Source organism: Mus caroli, unplaced genomic scaffold, assembly GCF_978045245.1.
Source record: "Mus caroli unplaced genomic scaffold, Mus_caroli_1 scaffold_19, whole genome shotgun sequence".
NCBI classification, from domain to species: Eukaryota; Metazoa; Chordata; class Mammalia; order Rodentia; family Muridae; genus Mus; species Mus caroli.
In genome coordinates, this window is record NW_028227274.1 from 8,099,836 (window position 1) to 8,120,368 (window position 20,533).

The 20,533-nt window shown below is 42.2% G+C and overlaps 1 protein-coding gene across 4 annotated transcripts in view; it reads left to right on the plus strand.

Annotated features, from left to right (window-relative positions):
- Window positions 1-20,533, plus strand: part of Gata6 (GATA binding protein 6) — a 32,935-nt gene that overhangs the window by 2,929 nt on the left and 9,473 nt on the right. For all 4 annotated transcript variants that reach the window (XM_021150661.3, XM_085833381.1, XM_029471963.2 and 1 more), the window contains exons 3-6: window positions 3,587-3,753; window positions 7,621-7,746; window positions 9,091-9,178; window positions 9,269-9,372. In XM_021150661.3, coding sequence (XP_021006320.1) covers window positions 3,587-3,753; window positions 7,621-7,746; window positions 9,091-9,178; window positions 9,269-9,372 — 485 coding nt within the window. The remainder of the gene's footprint in view (window positions 1-3,586; window positions 3,754-7,620; window positions 7,747-9,090; window positions 9,179-9,268; window positions 9,373-20,533) is intronic.

Consider the following 20,533-nt stretch of genomic DNA (forward strand, 5'->3'; position numbering starts at 1 on the left):
TGAGTAGTTAAGAACCAGGCAATTGAGCAAATGTGCATTTCAGTTTGAGAGATATGTGGGGCCGGATCTCTGCTTGTATCCTGGTTTGGGTGAGTGAGATTCCAGGACTGGGTGCATTTGGAATGTTGGGCGCTTGATCAGGTAGACACATGGGCATAGTCAGTCAGTCTCTTCTAATTCAGTCTGCTAAGTTGAGGAGCTCCGTCCCTTTCTTTGGTATTTAAATAGGACACCCAAAGCCCTGAGACCCAGTCATCTACAAGCGTCCCTGTTTCCCCAAGCAGTGGGGGCAAAGGGGACATGGTCATCTGTGACATCTGTGGTCGATAGGCCTTCAGGCTATCTGCTGGGTGGGATTCAGGGATATGGCTTCTACTTGACCAGGCCAGGACCCTCAGAGTTTAGTTCACAAAGTTACCCTCCGTGCCAGAGGCTATTGAAGTGTAAAGTGGGAAAACACGACCAGCTACCTTGGAAAGACCTTAATTTGGAAAGTGGCTCTGCTCTTAGCAGAGGAAGGTATGGTCAGGACATGGTTTCTTTCTCCAGCCATCCTGTTTTGGGCCTAGGGTTCATCCATATGTCTCTCCTTCTCGGGGTTTCACCCATTTGACAACTGTTCCTATAAGGAAAAATGTAGCTGTCTATTTGAGGGCAGTAGTTAGTCTTGAATGGAGGCACATTGTCCAAACTGTCCTTCCCATGAATCCTCGTGTCTCATTCTGGGAGCCCCTCCCCGCTTAGGTTTAGGGATGTCCTTTCAGGTCCCCTGACCTGTTACACTAAATGGGACTGTTGTTTAGTTTGTATTTAGAAAGCCCAGTGACTTAAAGAGAAGAACCTGAATTGATCATCTCCTCGCTACTGACACAGATAGGTCCAGAGACTTGGTGAAGAAGTCAGTTTTCCCCTGAGGCTCTCAGGCACCTTTACTGTCAGCCTGGAAGACAGGCACAGCCAGGACCCTGTTGAGAACATCTGATAGCTTGGGACTTGATAGAGCTTTGATAGGCTGTCACCTTTTCTACCACAGAAAAAACATGTTTGGCTCCCAAGTGTAGAGACCAAGAGACTAAAAATCTTCAAGGAACTAGAAAGGGTGGCTGGGCTGTGAAGCTTTTAGATATGAGTAGGAAAACCCAAAGAGTTTGTGGGACAGGGTGCTTGCTGTTTGAGTCTACCCCATTTCTGCCTGTTTCTTGACATCCCTTCGAATTTCCTCTAATTTTTTTTCTCTAGCCTTGAACCATCTTATTTGACTGAGAAGATAGTGTGTGCAGAGACAATTCCATCTTTAGACATTGACAGTAATGGATTTGTTTGAGAAAGGCTGTCATAGGCACCATAGAAGATTCTTTTGGCTTTGAATTTAGCCTATATTTTACTTGATTTTTTTTTCCCCTTCCAGTCTTTGGGCATTGCAAAGTTGGAAAATTCTTCTGTAGACTCAAGCAGATTTTTAACCCTGGGGGTTATTTTGCAGACTGCTAAGAAAAGAATCAACTAAGGCAGAATTGGCTAGGAGTGTAGACCCAGGTTTGATCCCACAGACAGACCTTTTTCTTTACCTTGATTTTTCCCTCCCTCATCTCTGCCACGGTCTCCCTGTTTCCCTTGCTAACCTTGAATTTGCAGCCATCTTCCTGCCACTGCAACTATAATTATAATATTAATAATAGTTATTATTTAAAGCCACATTTGGAGCAAGTGGTTTGAGCAAACACTAAGGCTAAAACTTGAGTGCTGTGCACAGTAAGCAACCTTCATAGTAAGAAGCCTCCTCTCTGCCCTTTCCAGGACTGGAGAGTGGATTTGAAGTTGTTCACAGAGATGAGCCTTGGTCCCCCTAAGCCTTGATTCCCTGGCTGGCTTCCTTTTCTCCCACTGAGCAGAGCTCCACTCAGGGAACCACACCTGACTGGAGTCTCTCACTTCCCAGGAACACCCCCAAGAAATCACTTAGGACAGAGGTGCCAATCTCCCAGCACAACCAGATTTTATAATTAAAGTCTATTTTCTTTTGACATTTTAGAATTATTGCTGTCTGGCTCTTCTTGCAGGGAGACAGAAAGGAACTAAAGAATTTTTATTTAATTAAAAAAAAAAAAACTTCCTAGAATTTCAATTTTTGTCTCTGGGACTCCAGAGGACTAAAGTCTACCTGGGGGCATTCACACCACAGTCTTCTCCAGGGAGTCTTTTTATTGTTCCTATGGCCAGGGCTTCCAAGGGAATGCCCCACTCTGGTAGAGGAGCTCTCTGATAGGTAACATTTTAAAGTCAACAACAAAGGCAAAAGCCTTGTTTAACTTCAGTGTCCTTGAAGTCCTGAGTATTTTACTGATTACTGTGGTCAATAGTGGCTTTTAGGGCAGAGAAGAATAAATCTTTGTGATGTGTTGTAAGTTCCAGTGTCCCCAGGATAACTTTGAACTCACTTGTGTGGTGTGTTAGTTTCCTTTATATCTCAAGGCATAACTCTAGAAATGAAGGGGACATTTTTTTTTGGTAAGGTAAAAATTAATGGTATAAGCATTTTAATGCTAAAACCATATTTAAATATTTTTACCAGATTACTGACTGTCAACACAAAGGTGGTGCTGTCTGCTGGCAGTGTAGTCTTCAAATAAAATGCTATGTAAAGTGACTTTAAAAGTGACTCAACTATTTCTTGAAGAATGTCAAATGAGAACATTCAAACTCTTTGTGACAGAAAGGGTTCTCATTTTACAAAGTCCGTATAAGATACATTCAGTCTCAGTTTAGAGAATCGATGTGCTTTTATATTTAACCTCCTTCAGAGAAACAGCAAATGCTATTATTTTTGTTAATTATTTTGGATTATTATTATTATTATTATTATTATTAAGCTTTAGGTTACTTTCAAATCCCAAATACTAACCACATGATCTGAAAGATGGGAACAAACATTTAAAATAGATTTTAGATAGAAACCAGAATATTTCTGTGTTAGATCCTCATGACATGAAAAGTAAAATGCAGTCTTCATGCTTAGTAATGAGCCTTTCCCTCCCCGAGAAAATCTTTTTCTTATTTATTATTAATTGATATAAGTGCCAAGAACAGCATTTTAAATATGGGCTGTCTTTTTTTAATTGAAGCAAAGGCATGTAAGAAGGAAATGTTATGAGCACAGAAAATACTTTAAATTATTTGATAACAAGGAATGGGCAGCGAGTCCTGGGAATTTGAGGGCAGCAATCAGTGGATATTATGCGATGCCTTTGCGTTTGGCGTGTTGCATTTTATAATTACGATGGGCCCGGGTTGTAAAAACCTTTAGACACCACAGAGACCAGAGGAGCGGTAAGTGGACCCGAGTTGATTCCCCCCCCCCGCCCCCTCCCCCGACCCTGGATCCTGTCATTTTTAGGACCTCTGACTTCCCTGGGGTTTCTACTAGACCCCCGGGAGACATCAGAGTGTGGGACAGTGGCCAGCGGATCTAGGGCAACCAAGCCTGGGGGTGCGCCTCCAGTTTCTGATCACCTGACTGGGACATTCGAGTGTGGTGTTTTCGGGGCTGGCGTTCTCACAGGCCTCTGGTCCACGCTCTCCCCCCCAGATCTGTTGGAGGACCTGTCCGAGAGCCGCGAGTGCGTGAACTGCGGCTCCATCCAGACGCCACTGTGGAGACGAGACGGCACCGGTCATTACCTGTGCAACGCATGCGGTCTCTACAGCAAGATGAATGGCCTCAGCAGGCCCCTCATCAAGCCACAGAAGCGCGTGGTAAGTGTCGCTGCAGGGTGCGGACTCGCAGCAAATCCGTCCCCTACCCCCACCTCCTTTAGCGCGCGTCAGAATCCCGTTGAGAACCAAAGGCCTTCCCAAAAGACAAAAAAAAAATAAATAAAATAAAGTAAGAAAAAAAGAAAAGGGAAAGGAAGGGAAAGGAAAGGAAAGGAAAGGAAAGGAAAGGAAAGGAAAGGAAAGGAAAGGAAAGGAAAGGAAAGGAAAGGAAAGGAAAGGAAAGGAAAGGAAAGGAAAGGAAAGAGGCAGCTGGTAGCAGCCTCTCTTCCACTTCCAATACCCGGCATCGAACCGAGATCAGGCAAGACAGTGCTCTGCTCCTGAACTGCACCATCAGCCCAGGTGCTGCCTCTCATTTTTTTTATAAAAGCACACGCATATTTTACCTTAAAGAGATATTCTTGGCCAGTATACAAATGGATACCCAAGAAATTGGGGGTGCAGGTAAAATCTGCCGAGCAAAAGTAGACAAAAGAAGGTCTGGCCTTATGTCTTCTTTGCTGGTTTGGAGAAAGCTTCAACACCTGACCAGTTAGTGGGATACCTCAGAATCGCTCTGCTTCGGGTCAGCTGTCAGGGGCAGCCTAGTTCCGCAGTGCTTTGAATTGCTCTACCTCTTTGGGTTGTTTGCCCTTCCTTGGAGATCCAGGTTTAGCTCCCCATTCCTCTGCCTTTTAAATTGCCCCCAGTATGGTGAAGATTTATTTGCTCAAACATTGGTTATTTTGAAATCTGGCTGTTGCAGATAGGTACACAGTCTTCCCAAATTGTGAATGTCACCAATTCAAGCGTTTGCCATCTTTTAAATAAGTATGGGGAATTCTTACCTTTTTTCCATGATTAAGCTAATACAGTCATTTGTTAGGAGATATAAAGTTTGAAATGAAAGAAAAGAAAAGGAGAGAGAGAGAGAGAGAGAGAGAGAGAGAGAGAGAGAGAGAGAGAGAGGGAGAGAGAGAGGAAGAGAGAGGTGGGTGGGGGAGGCAAGTTTTCATGGATTGCACCTTAAGGCTAACATTTGTCTAGCCCCAACTAATAGTATTCTAAATGCCATTTAAAGTAGATGCTTTGCAATTAGATGCCAGACATCTTAAGGACCCAGGTAATTTATTTAATTGTTATTCTCTAATTAGCAGAACAAACGCTATACATGTTGTTTGTGTTAAATAGATTAGAGCGGAATTGCATCACAGTGTAAGTCTGACACCTTAAGGAGAGGCAATTAGTTTTATGATTGTTTTGTTTTTAATGCATTTAAAATAAAGTAGCTGAGGTTAATTTGAGTGGAATGTGCTTTAAGCTTGTTACAACTTTCCCCCGTTTAGGGTTTTCTTTAAAGAGTTTCCTTAAATTCAGGATGTGATTGACTCCGGGGCTTTCGAGATCCTCCTGTACTTTTTTTATTAAAAAGAAAATATTCTAAGGAAGTTCTTGCTTTCATTTATCAGACAAAGCATGAACAATGAAACGTTACTTTCTAGAGGGAAAGCTACATTCATGCAGAGTCCAAGCTGAGCTCTGAAAGCTAACTTTTTTTTTTTTCTCAAAACTGAGCAAAAACTTGGTGTACATGTGGTAGTTTTTAGGTTCTTGTTGAGTTACACATTTGATTAACTAACAACCGTATTTAAAAAGTTCATTTATTTCATGCACTCACAGGTAAAAAATAACTGTCACCCATAAGAAAACCAATTTAAACGTTTGTAAATCAATTAGTTTTCTTTCCGTGTGGCAGGTGTCTTGGCAGTAAGCAAGGTCAGCCCATATGCTTTGTGAATGGGTTATAAATGATGCCAACTGTAGGGCGTGCCACTATCAATTGGTTCTCTTTGAGGGCTTATGGTTTGGTGAATCTGGCTTAGTTCTCAGAAACAGAATATTGAGCCCCAGTTTGTTTAGCCAGCAGAACAGAACCAATCACTGTGAATTTGAACTTGTATTACATTGCAAAATAAGACATTTATGGTGTAACTTGAATTCCTTGTCAGTGAGGAACAGACCTGAGGTCGCTTGTTTCAAGGAACTTTTACAACCTGCTCACCTTCATTTCACATGTTTATTGAGACTGCCTTCACTTACAAACTGCAGTTGACAGTCATAAAGCTCTTGGTTATAATGGCAAATTCTGATAACAATTTTGCTCCACATCGGCTCCAAATTCCACTGGAAACTGTCATAAATGGCTCATTTATAAAACGGATCATTTTGTCCTTCACTAATTTCACATTTATGGAGAGAAAGGAGTGCTCATCTGGAAACTTGCTTCCCTTGAGTCCCAAAGAGGGGGAGGAGGGAGAGAAGAAGCCTCTGCTGCTGCTGTGTAAGGTTTGCTTATACACACACACACACACACACACACACACACACACACACACACATTTGCTTTAGCAAAGCAATTTCTTAAGCCGTTCTATCTGCCAAGTGTGTGCATTTTCACCATATCCTGAGAACTATTAGCCCCAAGTTCTTAGAAACGGTACAGAGCTAAGGGGCTCATGACTGTGTCCTTGTTTTTACAACTTGATTGTAAAGGATGCTAACCTAATAGAACAGATGTGAACTATAAATGAAAAATCCTGTTTAATCATTTATATTTGTCTGCAAAGAAATTGGAACCTGAATCTCTGACTCTTAAATATCCAATATATATGCCCAACATATCTTTTCCAATTCTTTATAATTTTCTATAGCTTTTGGAATTTTGTTACATATACACATATATGCATCTGGTCATAGCACAACTTGTTTTTAATAATTTTAAACAATTTGTTTGAGAATCTAAATAAAAATCATATATTTTCTTCCTGGGAGATGACTATATTAACACCCCACCCTCCTGTAGTGATCTAGAGGAAATTTATTCTTTTAAGAATGTTAGGATCATAAAGGGCAGCATTATATGTGGCTTGCACTGGTGGTACCAGTTAACTTAACTATTTATATTGAAGAATAATTGGGACAAATAAAAGTGTGTCAACATCATCATATACAAGGCAGTATACTAAAAGAATGTTACCAAATGTGTGTGAATCTTTGGTAAAACAGATATAGCAGAATTTAGGCACTAGGATGACAATACCAAGAGTATTTCTTTATTCAGATCTTGACTTTTTTTCTCCTCCTCTCCTCTCCTCTCCTCTCCTCTCCTCTCCTCTCCTCTCCTCTCCTCTCCTCTCCTCTCCTCTCCTCTCCTCTCCTCTCCTCTCCTCTCCTCTCCTCTCCTCTCCTCCACCCCAACCCTGCCACCTTAGTGCTGAGGTTAAGGACTTACCCTCTCAGACTCTCACTCATCTTTTTGTGGTTTCTGGGTGACTTTTTTCCTACATGTGCCTGCAAAATAGATGTGGCTCTATCTAATGACCAAAGCTATTTAGCACATTAGTGGCTTTTATTGCGCTTCAGGATTCAGACTGTTGTGGTTGGTTGTATTCTTGTTAATGTTCTAGAATTTAGCTCTGTTTGGGGCAACTTTAAGATCTAATTCCCCAACCGCAATGTGTGGAAACCTGACTTCTTAGAGAATCAGTCACTATGGACACAGGCATGATGCTGTGCATGCTTAGCATGGTCAATGTATGATTGCTTCCAGGCTGTTGTGTGCCATGCAGTAACAGGCTGGGGGAGAGAATTACCTGTGGGAGTAAGCATACTATGCAGTCCTCAAGATTTCTAGTCCAGGAAGTCTGCCTAATTATATTTGACTGATTTTTTTTTCTGACAAGACATTTTATGTATAATTAACAGGAAAAGTGGTTTTGAAGATAGAAAGTTGATGTACATATAAAACCATTAAAATATGTAAAGGTCACATTTCTCTACTTACCGTCTTACGTGCTGTTTTTTTAGCCTTCATCACGGCGGCTTGGACTGTCCTGTGCCAACTGTCACACCACAACCACTACCTTATGGCGTAGAAATGCTGAGGGTGAGCCTGTGTGCAATGCTTGCGGGCTCTATATGAAACTCCATGGGGTATGTCTCTCTCTCCTGTTTATCCATACATACAACTAGCACCTGAATTGTAAAATTTTAATCATGACAGAATTAGCAAATGAAAAAAGGTGTAAAGTGAATATGTGTGTGTACATATGCCTTGTAGCGAATTCAAGCTGCTCTTAATTGTAATGTGACCTAGTCAGTTCAGTCACTAAGGAGCCAGGAGATAAAACCCACTACCAACTAATCCGGCACTAACATTCTCTGTAAAACATCTCTACATTTTAGAAATGTGAAAATGAGCCAAGTGTAACCGTGAATGCCTTTAATCCAAGATAGCCAGGGCTACACAGAGAAGCCTGTAGCAAGAAAAAGAAAAGAAATGTAAAGTGAATACTTCAAAATTGGTAGCAAAAAATGATTATTATAAATCTTAAGTTTTAAGAATTTGGCAAAGGCATTTGTCTGAAGAAGTTATATCTGATAGCTTCTGTTAGAGCCTACACAACTTATTGTAAATTTCAATATGTTTGTCTGGTTCTAGCTAAGGTTTCATTCTATAGCCTAGGCTGACCTTGAACACACAGCCCAGAGTACAGCGGAGTATCTGTCTCTGAGCCTTCTAAGTGCTGGGATTTTCCGCATGAGCCACTGGCTAATAATGATCAGCCCTTTAAAGTAAATAACCTGTGTTGTAGGGAGAAGGTATTTGATCTCTTTTAAATAAGGATATTAAAAGTAAAGATTCATACAAGAAATATTTGCTCTATAATTGTTATTTCAGATAATAAACATAAAGTTGAAAATATTAAATTGTCCATGATAAACTATATTGTTTTTCCTGAAAGAATCTCTGTTTGTTGGAGAAAGGGGAAATCTTTATGCATTTATGATCTCTCTCTCTCTCCCTCTCTCTCTCTCTCTCTCTCTCTCTCTATATATATATATATATATATATATATATATCAAAATAATGATTATTATAAATCTTACGTTTTAAGAAATTTAGCAAAGGCATTTGTCTGAAGAAGTGATATCTGATAGCTTCTGTTTCCACACACATGTGGATGAAATTTTTGCCAAAGTCTTTAATTAGTTTAAACCTAGCGATGTAGCTCAGTAATGTTCCCCTAGGGCACCTGAGTCCTTAGTACTGAAAAGAAAAGATTTCTTATTTGCTGTGGGCCTGGGGATTGAACCTAGGGCCACGTAAGCCTTCTGCCCCCTGAGCTCCATTCCCCGGTACTTTATTTTTATTTTGTTTTGGTTTTTCGAGATCCCGGGTACTTTAAAATGAGGGCTTTCAGAGCTAAAATCATCTTTTGTCTAAATTCCCTTCAGTGTAATCTTACATGTAAGATCGGTGTGAACATTTTTTAGGTGCCTCGACCACTTGCTATGAAAAAAGAAGGAATTCAAACCAGGAAACGAAAACCTAAAAATATAAATAAGTCAAAAGCTTGCTCCGGTAAGTATGATAAAATGCCCTTTTATTTGGAAAGTGTTTTCTCTGGTTTTGACCCTGGAGGTAGGCGGGCTCACTGCTCTTCTCTTGCAGGTAACAGCAGTGGCTCTGTCCCTATGACTCCTACTTCCTCTTCTTCTAATTCAGATGACTGCACCAAAAATACTTCTCCTTCTACACAAGCGACCGCCTCAGGGGTAAGTGTGAAAGCAGCTTGGTACTCCAGAGGGGGTTGTTCTGCATTAAATTATCTTACATTTTATCTTATCAGCAGTATAATAATCTGAACCAACAATTTAGTGAATGGGTACCTAAGAATATTTTTTCAAAGGAAATCATATTTGATTGTAAACAAAAAGTCAAAACTTAAGTACTTTACAAACCTCTTAATTAAGGTCCAGCTTTTTTAGTGCTTAGATTATTAGCCCAAAGAAAGAAGTGCTAAAGCTTCAGATTGGTCCTGTTTGTGTTTCTCTTCATTCTCTCTCCTTCCTTCCCTCCCTCCCTCCCCCCCTCTCTCCCTCCTTCCTTGATTGTTTGCTTGTGAGAGTCACTATATATTCCTAACCTAGATGAGTAAAATGACTAGGTGTCTATCAACTGCAGATTTACTGTCTCAGATTCAATCAAGGCAAGGCCCTCTGCAGTTGTTCACACTGCTCTTGCTGGGAGACCTGCAGCTTCCAGCGGCCATTAATCCCAAAGGGTCATTTCAGCAATGACATGCAGTACCTGTCAGTTTCTGTCAAACTGTGATGGGAACCCACTCTAAATGTCCATCCAGGTCACCTGACCTCCCTCAGCCTTCAGCCCTGTGTTCCACAGAAGTCCTTTCAGGCACATCCCCAGCCCTCGAGCAGGACTCTAGAAATGAGTATAGCCAAAATGCTTCCCTTTCAGCCAGGATTACACTAGGAATAACACCCTTGTTTATCTAGAAGCTGTTGGTTGTATAGTTGGACCATGGATTGTTTAGGGTACTTCAAAATACTGCAGATTTCTAAGCTCCACCCTAGATTTTTTTAGTCAAAATTTCTGGGTGTGGGCCCTGGAAACTCGTGTCTCTGTACAATAGCCACAGGGGAAACTGAAAGCACAACGCTAGAGGTGTCTGGGAGCTTTGATAGGCTCTATCTCTGCTTTGGTCACACCTCAGACACAAATCCAAATTAACATACTAAAAACAGTACTCTATATTTGAGATGATTTGATGTTTTTTTTTTTTTTTTTGTGGACCAAATTCCTTTAATGAAAACAGATTGAAATTATTGAACATTATTCTATACATGTATGAAATTGTCAAAGAATTAAAAACATTGTAGCTGGTATATAATACATTTCTATAAATATTTGCTGAATGGCCATAGTGAAAGAATAATGTAGCAAAAATTTTTTACATTTTTGAGACAGGGTCCCTAGTCCTGTCTGACACAGAACTCTGTGTAGACCAAGTTTCCTCAAAGATGTTCATCTGCCTCTGCCTCTGTTGGGATTAAAGGTGTGTGCCATGACGCTCAGTCTTCCAGCTGGTTCTGTTTGTTGCAAATATTAGGTTAAGGAGCTTTCATAAATGTGAAGGATTGTGTGTGTGTTGGGGGGTATTGCATATGTGTGTGACTACATATGTGGGATATTCATGTGCTTATTATGTATGTGTGCCACATATACATGTAGAAACCAGGGGACAGCTTTGTGGAGTCAGCCAGCCAGTACCTGGACCCGTTAGCCCACCCCTGCCTCCTGCATTCATGACGTGGTGGGTTGACTGCAGCTCCAGTTACCTGAAGTGGTAAAGCCATTTTGTTACTTGTTACTCTTAGATCCTCAGATTGTGTAGGTAAATGGGGCAAAATGATGTTTTATTTTCTCCGGTGTACTAAGGAGCCATTGTCTGTGGTTAGCCCCAAGTGACTGTTGGGGAAGGTAGTGACCAGTTCGAGTGGCTAAAGCTTAGTTTGAATGTTAATGCCATAGGCTTCCTGTGTTTGCTTGGGGAATGGTGCTATTGTGAATGTAGTCAGATTTGCTCTTGTGGTTTTGTGATGTAAAAATTCAAAATTGCTTTTAATAAATCCAGTCTGTTGGAAAAAGCTGGAAGAGGAACCTAACCTGACCGGGTGAGGACGAACAGCATCCTTCTAGAGACCAGTAGGCAGAGCAGTAAGACTTTAGTGGGGACTCTGGAGAGGCCTTTCCAAGGATGCAGACCCTCAAGATCCTAGCTCTGAAACCTCCGTGGGGCCTGGAGAGCCTGTGGCAGCTCTCCAGGCAGCTGGGGTAGAGCTGGGTGACATCACCTCCCATCGGCCCTGGATGGGGTTGCTTCTCCTCTCTACTCCTTACCAGACTCCCGCAGAGAATACCAGGTTGCCACAGAGACGAGCAGCCTTTCCCTGCATGGCAACCGTACCATTGATGTCCTCATAAGCTGCTCCTAACTTTCTGTGAGGAACTAGGCTACCTTTAGATATTGTCCCACGTGAAGAGTAATTGCAGGCGGCTTGTCCCTTCTAGTTTGTTATCGAGGAGACCCTTTCGTGCCTCTTTGGCCCTTAGCACTTTCTGGTGCTTTATCTGGCTGTGATGAATGTCTGTGGTCCTGTGGTATGGTCAGTGTAGCAGCTGCACGGCTGAGGAGAGAATTATAAAGCCTGTGAGCAGCCAGCGGAAGTGCTTTTATAGGTGGCTGCACTGACAGAAGTATGTCTTTTTTTTCCTATCTGGGTCTCAGTGTCTACTGGTAAGCCACTAGCTCTGACTGATCCACGGTGGATTCTGTGTCTCACTGTAATTGAAGAAAACATGAGGTTCCCATACAAGCTGGAGTCTGGTGTTACACTACGGTGTCTTCACTGGCTCAGGGCACAAGTCTCACTCGAGAATGGTTCACAGCCACTGACTTCCATCATTGCCTGTGATTGGTGTAGTAAGAAATTCGAACTGTGAGGTGCAATGATAACTGGACGACAGAATCAGGGAATCTCAGGCACAGATGGTGGGGCTGGAGCCACACATCCATCACTCTGCTGAGAGATGACAAGGTGACATGTCTACCTTTCCTTGGTGAAAATCAAACAGTGTTTCACACACAGGTACAGCAGCCCCCGTGTTGTTCTTCTTCTCCCTTTGGGAAACCAGTGGTGGCAGGCTGCCTGGTGTCATTTCTAGCTGGCTCCTTGCCTTGTGGACCATTTACACTGGCACCAGGTTCTTGGGTTCTCTTGGCCAAGGGACACTGGAGTGAGACTGTCTTGTCTACTGCTATAGCTTGAGCCAGGCCCCAGATCCCTTCCCAGCAGCAATGGGGTATGGGAAGGACTCCTCTCTGTTTGTCTCTAAGCACAGGTGGTCAGAGCACAACTTTGTGAAGTCGCTTCTCTCCACTATGTTCCAGAGATTACACTAGGTGGTCAGGCTTCTGTGACAAGCAGTTTTCCTGTGGGCCATCTTACTGCCTATTCTTTATATTTTTTTCTTTTTATTCTGCAGTACTAGGGTCTGAGTCCAGGTCCTTATAGATGCTAGGCAAATGTTATACATTGAGTGATATCCTCAACCCTCTTAAAACATGGTCAGGGCCTCACTGTGTAGCCCTGGCTGTCCTGGAACTTGTGTGTAGATCAGGCTGGCCTTGAACTCAAAGAGATCTATCTGCCTCTGCCTCCCAAGTGCTAGGATTAAAGATGTTCACCACCATGCGTGGTCTTTAACATGTAGTTAAATTTTGGCCATTTACAGCCTGGGATCGATCAATGTGAAGAGGAATGCATGATGCATGTGCTTACTACCAAGCATGCTAGCAACAGTCTGCCTTACCATGGCAACGTTTGTTATTGAAAAACACTTAATTGACCTAATTGACAGCAGAATTTGGTATTTAAAAATGGCATATAAAAATACTAAAAATCTGCTGGACGTGGTGGTACTAGTTCTTTTTTTTTTTTTTTTTTTTTTTTTTGGTTTTTCGAGACAGGGTTTCTCTGTGTAGCCCTGGCTGTCCTGGCACTCACTTTGTAGACCAGGCTGGCCTCGAACTCAGAAATCCGCCTGCCTCTGCCTCCCGAGTGCTGGGATTAAAGGCGTGCGCCACCACGCCCGGCGGTACTAGTTCTTAATGTCAGTGTTCAGGCTGATCTCTGAGTTCAAGGCCATGAAACACAAGAGTTCCAGGTGTGTTACGGACTGAGACTGTGTCTTTTTTTTTTTTTTCTTTTTGGGCTGGGCATAAGGGAACACACACCTGCAGAGGCAGGTGGATCTCTGTGCGTTTGAGGCCAGCCTGGTCTACAAAGCTAGTTCCAGGACAGCCAGGGCTACACAGAGAAACCCTATATCAGAAAACCTCCCCAATCAACCAACCAATCAATCAAAACAGAATAAAACAAAACAAAACAACCACAAATATTTCTTTAATTCCAGGTATTGACCAAGATATAAACTTTTTGTTATTGTTGTCTAGGAGTAAAAGGTTAACTGTACAGTTTCAGTCATTGTTAGACACGTAATATACATCTGGCCATCTGGCCATCTGGCCAGTAGTCTTTTTAACCCTGTGACTTCGAAGGCTAACACTGTATGTGTTTCTGTGTGTGTGTGTGTGTGTACATTTGTGACACTCACCTGCTTAGAGTGGTAGCTCATAACTGTAATCTCAGAACTCCAAAAATTGAGGCAGGAGACTCTCCAGGTTGAGGCCAGCATGGGCTATGTACAGAGAATTAATGTGTGAGCATAAAGAATCGATGAACATATTTTGCCTGCCTAAAAATAGCATCAATAATTACTTAAGAAACTTGAGATTATGTTATCAGTCATCATTAAACTTGTAACATTGCACTGTGGCGTTGGTAAATATCTAGTTCACTTCTGCTTTGCTGGGTGTTGAGAAGTGTGGATGTATAGGGGAGGAAAACAAGATCTCCTCCCCGGAACTGCTCATAATATGGTGGAGTGGCATGCACGCAGACACGTGGTCTTTCTCTGCCAGTCAGACTTAAGTGCCAGGGTAAGCAAAGCAGTAGAGGGCAGAGGGGGCTCTGGCCGCAGCTGGAAAGAACCTATGGAGAGCAGAACGTGAAGCAACTCAGTAATATTTAGTTAGTTTTAAAAATATTTTGTTTTATGTGTATGGATGGGTGTTTTGTGTGTGTGTGTGTGTGTGTGTGTGTGTGCACATGCACGCATGCGTGCCCAAGGAGGCCTCGGGGTCAGGAAGGTGGGATCCTCTGGAAATGCAGTTATATTGTGGTTCACCATGAGGGTGCTGGGAATCTTGGGCCCTCTGGAACAGCAGACAGTGCCCTTAAGTGCTGGGCCATCTCTTTAGCCCCTAGTCTTTTAAGTGTCTTGTAACAGCCTATGAAGCCAGTGGTGACTCCAAACTCCTGAGTTCCTAGCCAGGGAGTTCCTGGCATGTGTTGGGATTACAGGCGTGTTCCCCTTCGCCTAAATAGTTGCTAGGATTCTTTTCCTCATAAAAAATTAGCCATTTGAGATTTTTTGCATAATGTATTTTGTGTACCCCTTCCTCAATTGAGTAGGGTTTGGGAGAGAAAGATGGGGATTGAGAGCTGGTGAGATTGGTTTTTGTTATTGTTTTTGTTTTTTTTGTAAAGATGACCATAGCCTACCCTGATAGATTTGAATTCAGTTCCAGGGCACAGGTGGTAGAGGTAAGAGAAATCTCCCCAGAGTTGTCCTGACTTCCACACTAATAAAGTGTCGTTCACATGCAAGCACCCACAATCAATAAAGTAACTAAGAACTAAAAACAAAACGTAATACAAGTACCCAGGAAGGAGGACTAGCAGTCCATGGAACCAAAGGCTGGCTGTTTGAATTTGGTGTAGCTGGAATGCAAGGATTGAATGTTTAGAAGCCAGAGGGAGGAATGAGTTTTTTTTTTTTTTTTTTTTTAAAGAAACTCCAAGTTTTAAAAAATATTTCAAAGCCCTGTCAAGTCAGCAGTAAGTAAAGCCCAAACTATGTTCATCTGTAAATAATGAACTTTAGCTAACCCTGGCTTCCATGACAGGTGTGCTTTCTCTCTGTCTGTTGGACTCCAACAATGACCATATTTTTGTTTTGAAGTATTTTGATAATTGAAATAAACAATGCCAGCATGCTCCTGCTTGCCTGTTTCCTAGGCATGTTTTCCCTCTCTCCCGGAATCTCGAGATGTATGCTGAACTCACACCCTTACATGGAGGTTTGTCAGCCTCAGGCTTGAGGGTGGGGAGCACAGGGGGCTGCCCTGCTGTTCCTCCAACAGAAACAGGAGTTCTGCTGTGGTGGGAAACAGGTTTCCTTACTTGTGTTTCTTGTTAATGATACACAAAGAGGCAGAAGAGCGTGTATCCCTTATTCCATACCGTCTGGGTCTCAGAATTTTAATAGGTGTCGTGTTTCTGTTTCTCTAGCACTTGTAGGATGCTCTGTAGACACTGGCCTCCCTTCCCTGCTGCAGGCACCTCTGAGCTTTGTGGCGAGTTGAAAGAGTTAACATACACCCTTAAGTGCTTATTCTCAGCAGCAGTGACTTAGGGGACAGACACTTTTTAGGATAGACCAAAATAAGCTTTGTGAAACCTTCAGAAGAAAGTGCATCAAGTGGGTAGGTTAATATTTGAAGTTCTTTTCATAGATGTTTAAAAAAAGCTTGTTTAATTTTTGTGCATGAGTATTTTACCTGCATGTGTGTATGTGCCTGGTGCTTGCAGAAATCCCTGAACTACAGTCTGGGGTTGTGATGGTTGTGAGCCACCATGTAGGTGCTGAGAATCGAACCCCCAGTCCTCTGCAAGGGCAACAAGTGGTCTGAAGCCTTGGATCATCTCTCTAGTCCGGGACATTGTTTTTTGGTGACGTGGTCTTACATAGGTGTCTGGACTCAAACTTATCTGAGACTGGCCTTGAACTTCTGATCCTCCTGTCTGTTTTGGCCCTCCAGGTGCTAGAATTCTGTATGGACATTTGCAACCTGTGGTGTAATTCGGAAGCGTGGCTTTTGTTTTTTGAGACATGGTTTTGCTGTATAATTCTGACTGTCCTGTAACTCACTCTGTAGACCATGCTGGCCCCAAACTTAGAGATCTGCCTGTCTCCTCAGTGCTTGGGCTACCAATGTGAAAATTTTTATTATAAGATTTTTCTCTATTGTGTTGGAATCAGTTTGGGTTTACTAAGATGTTATTGCTGGCCCTGGGGCAGAAAGTTACCACTTCTCCTACCTTCTTTCCCCCTGTGGTGTCGGATACCACACCCTGGGCCTGGAGGATGCTCAACAAGTGCTTACAAATTGTGCAACAACCCCAGCCTGCTATGGTTTTTTAAAGACAGTTTTATTTATGTATATGGTACATAAATATGTTGTGAGTGTATTACACATATGTGTGTGCTGATGGAGGCCTGAAGAGGGTCTCGGATCCTCCAGAGCTACAGGTGGTTCTGAGTCAATTGTGGGTGCTGGGAGCTGGGAGTCAAACTAGACGTGGAAAAGCGGGAAGTACTTATAGCCACTGAGCCATTTCTCTGGCTCGTCTTCTGTCTGTCTGTCTGTTTTCCTATGATGGTCAAGCTGGCCTTGAATACCTGTTTCAGTGCCCTACCCTTACCCCTGTAGCTGGGAAACAGCACACCATCATCACCATTCGAATGTTTTGCATGTACCTCACAAAGCACCTGAAAACTAAACCCATATTAATATATGGATTGATATATTAATCCTGCCCTTAATTTTTAAAAAAAGAATGGTTTTATTTTATGTGTATAAGAGCTTTGCTTGCATGTATGTGAATATATGTATGTATGTATGTATGTATGTATGTATGCATGTATGTATATATGTATGCATGTATGTATGTGCTGGTATGGAAGTCACAGGAATTTCCCACCTTAGCCTCCTTAATTTCAGGCTTGAACTGCTTCCCCACCTTAGACTCCTGCTGTTTCTATTGGGAAGTAATTTGTTGTTTTGGCTTTTTATGTATATGAGTGTTTTGCCTACATGTATGTCTGTTTACCACATATATATCTGGTACCCAGAGGGCATCAACCCCAGAACTGGATGCTTGTGAACCACCATATGTGTGGGAATAAAACGTGAGTCTTCTGCAAAAGCAACAAATACTCTTAGTTACTAAGCCATCTGTCTCCGCAGCCCAGCCTTGTAAGTTAGCGGGCGGAGAGACAAGGCTTTAATTCCCACTTGTTGCCCTTGCAGAGTATCTTTTATGTGCTTTTATCTGAGTGGGACACAAAGGTGAGGAAGAGGTCCAAGATCATTATGATCAAGGCTTTGATTTGGACCAGGGCTGGCTTGGGCAATCAGTGCTGCTACTACTGCAGAAAACACTGATTTCTTCAGACAAAAGAAATAAGGTTTTGTTACATTTGCCTGGTCCTAGTGAGTAAGTTAAGAAACAAATACCTTACCACTAAAATAGGTGGGAAACTAGTGACCATGTGTGTTCCTGTGTATAGCCACATCTGGTCTACACAGCTCTGGATGACTGGAAACTTGCTATAGACCCATATGGTCTCAAACTCCTAGAGATCTGTCTGCTTCTGCCTCCTCTGAAATTAAGAATATGTGCTTGGCCTTAGGTGTATGTGTGTATGTCTGTGCCAAGTGTGTATGAGTTTATGCGTGTGAGTTCAGATATCCATGGAAGTCAGAAGAAAGCATTATTTCCTTTGGACCAGAAGTCAAACATTTTTGAGCAGTCCAATCTAGATCTGGGAACCGAACTTGGTTCTTTCAGAGCAGTCAGTATGTACTTTTAGCCATCCAGCCATCTCTCTAGCCCTATTTAAAATTTGTATTACATGTACAGGTGTATCTGCTTGTGTGTATACACAGGTGTGCAGGTACCAGCACAGGTGCCTGTGGAGGTCCTGCCTGGGCTTAGAGTTGCAGGTGTTGGGGAGCTTTATAACGTGGTTTCTGGGATTGCACCCTTGATCCTAATGATGTAGCAGCAAGACTCTTAGCTGAGCCATCTCTCCAGCACATGGGTTTTACCAATGAACACATCCTCTTAATCTAAATTAAATCAATATAGAAAATAAAATGTATTATGGGAAGGGAGATATTAGGCAGAAATTATCATGTTATTTGTAAGATTAAACTTAATAGTGTTATTAAACAGTAAGTTGCTATTTGTAACTTTGAGGTTTCTATGACAAAGTATCCATAAGTATGTACATATATGTGACCATGGCTGGTGTTGGAGTTCTGAGGACATCTTGTGAGGTTCATTCTCTCTTTCTTCCCACCACGCAGATCCCGTGGATAAACTCAGGTCGTTAGACTTGGTAGCAAGTGCCTTTTCCCATCAAGCACCTCAACAACCCTCAGTTTTATGAAATGATCAAACAGGCAGTTCCCAGGAGGCTAGTGTCCATTTTTAGTTTCATCGTTTACATTCCCAAGCTCTCTTGTCTAAAGAACGAGAAAAAGAGTTAAAAACTGTTAATCACTCACAGTGGTCTGAGCACTGGGGTTAGGCACTATTATTGCCTCATTTATAAATCAGGACACTGAGCGACTCCCTAAGGTCACAGAACATGCTGGTGTTGAATCGGGACTGGAACCAACGTCTCCTAGCTCCTCAGTCAGAGCTGTTACCCCTACCCCTACCCTGTGGAGCTGGTTAATCAGCTCAGTTATTAATATCCCACTTGCCACATGCTGCAAACCATGATCATAAATATTTTGCTGGCATCTTATCTTCACATTCCCTATGTACCAGCCACCCTCTCTCTTTGTTCACAGCATTTCTAGTAACTTGTAATTCTATCTGAAAGTCACCCTAGCAGAGAATGTTTAAGTAAGGATTTTGAATACTTTCATTTTGTGTGTGTGTGTGTGTGTGTGTAGTAAGAAAATCCACTATCTCCTTAACATCTCATGGCTTTGAATATACATTAGGAACCAGTACAATGTATGCGCCCGCCTAAGCTATGACAGACAGAGGCTTACCTAATAAGTGACTCATTGCTCCTCAGAGTTCTAAACGGCAGAATTAGTCAGAAAGCAAGTGCGCCAACAGAGCTTGTTTGCCTTTTTGCACAACCCCAAATTAAAGATTTTTTTACCTGTTTTTTTTTTTTTTTTAAATCCCTGCCTCTAAAACATGTACAAAATTGTCACAAAACATGAAATAATCTTACGGGAAAACAAAGCTACAGACAAGAAAGCTGGCTTAGGATGGTCTGAAATGTTATTGCTAAATGAGTCTTTGAAGAAAATGAATTCCCTTACTGGAATCAAAGTAATTTATTATGTATTTCATGGGTGTCTGCCAAAAGGGTTACCAGCAAAATGAAGACTTAATGGGTCCGAATTAAACTCAGTGTGACAGATAGCCTTGCTCCTGTTTGGGGTTACCTGCTAACTTTTTCCGTATTCTAATACTTCAAAGACAGGTGTCGTCGTACTTAACAGCTCAAATCCAGCTAATGGTCACATCCAGCTTTAGAACAATTTGTGTGTCTGTTTGCTACAAAATCTCCTATAACCCAGGCTGGCCTCAGATTTGCTTTGTAGCTGAGGCTAGCCAGGAACTCCTGATTTTTCTGGTTTCCACCTCCTAAGGGTGGTGATAGGAATCTGCCACCACACCCATGTCATGTGATAAACAGAATTCCAAGACAGTATCTGGTGTTTCAAGAGGAATGGCCTGCTGCCTGTCTGGTGTATTGATTGGCATGGTCAGCTTTCACCAGTGTTACAAGCCATTTTCATTGTATCATTTTTATTGTATCAAACTTTATTTGTTTGATGTTGTGATTAAATTTAGTGGTTGGTTTTTAGGGAAGCCTGAATATGATCTTAAATTTTATTCCAGGGCTCACAGATTAGCAGCCGGGAGGAAACAGGTTCAGGCAGCCAAGAGCTAGCTGAAGCTCCCTGTGTCTATAGGGAGCTGGCAAGACGTGTCCTCCTACAAGGGAAGAATAATTCCTCCCATCTGGTCCTTCGGAGTATTGTGTAGCGTAAATGGGAGATGCCCACAGACTGCTTTGAAGCTTTAAGAACACTTAAAATAGAAGCTCGAATAGCACTCCGACTGTTCCCCCCCACCCCCCAGAGAGTGGAAATAAATCTTTACTTTCTAAAAGGGGAATGTGAAGGAGTTCCCGTGTTATATGAAGGAGCCGTATTTTCAAGCTCCCCCCACCCCTCTGATAGCATTTTTATAGCCTGTATTTCCTTAGCTCCCACTGCAGTGGCTGAGTATCTTTCTGACCTTGGCTGTGTTTTTTCCACTGATCCTCACCCATCTCCTGAGAAGCACGTGAACATGGTGACAGTTTAAAGGTTTGGCATTGGGGTCCTGGACAGTTTCATTTAAC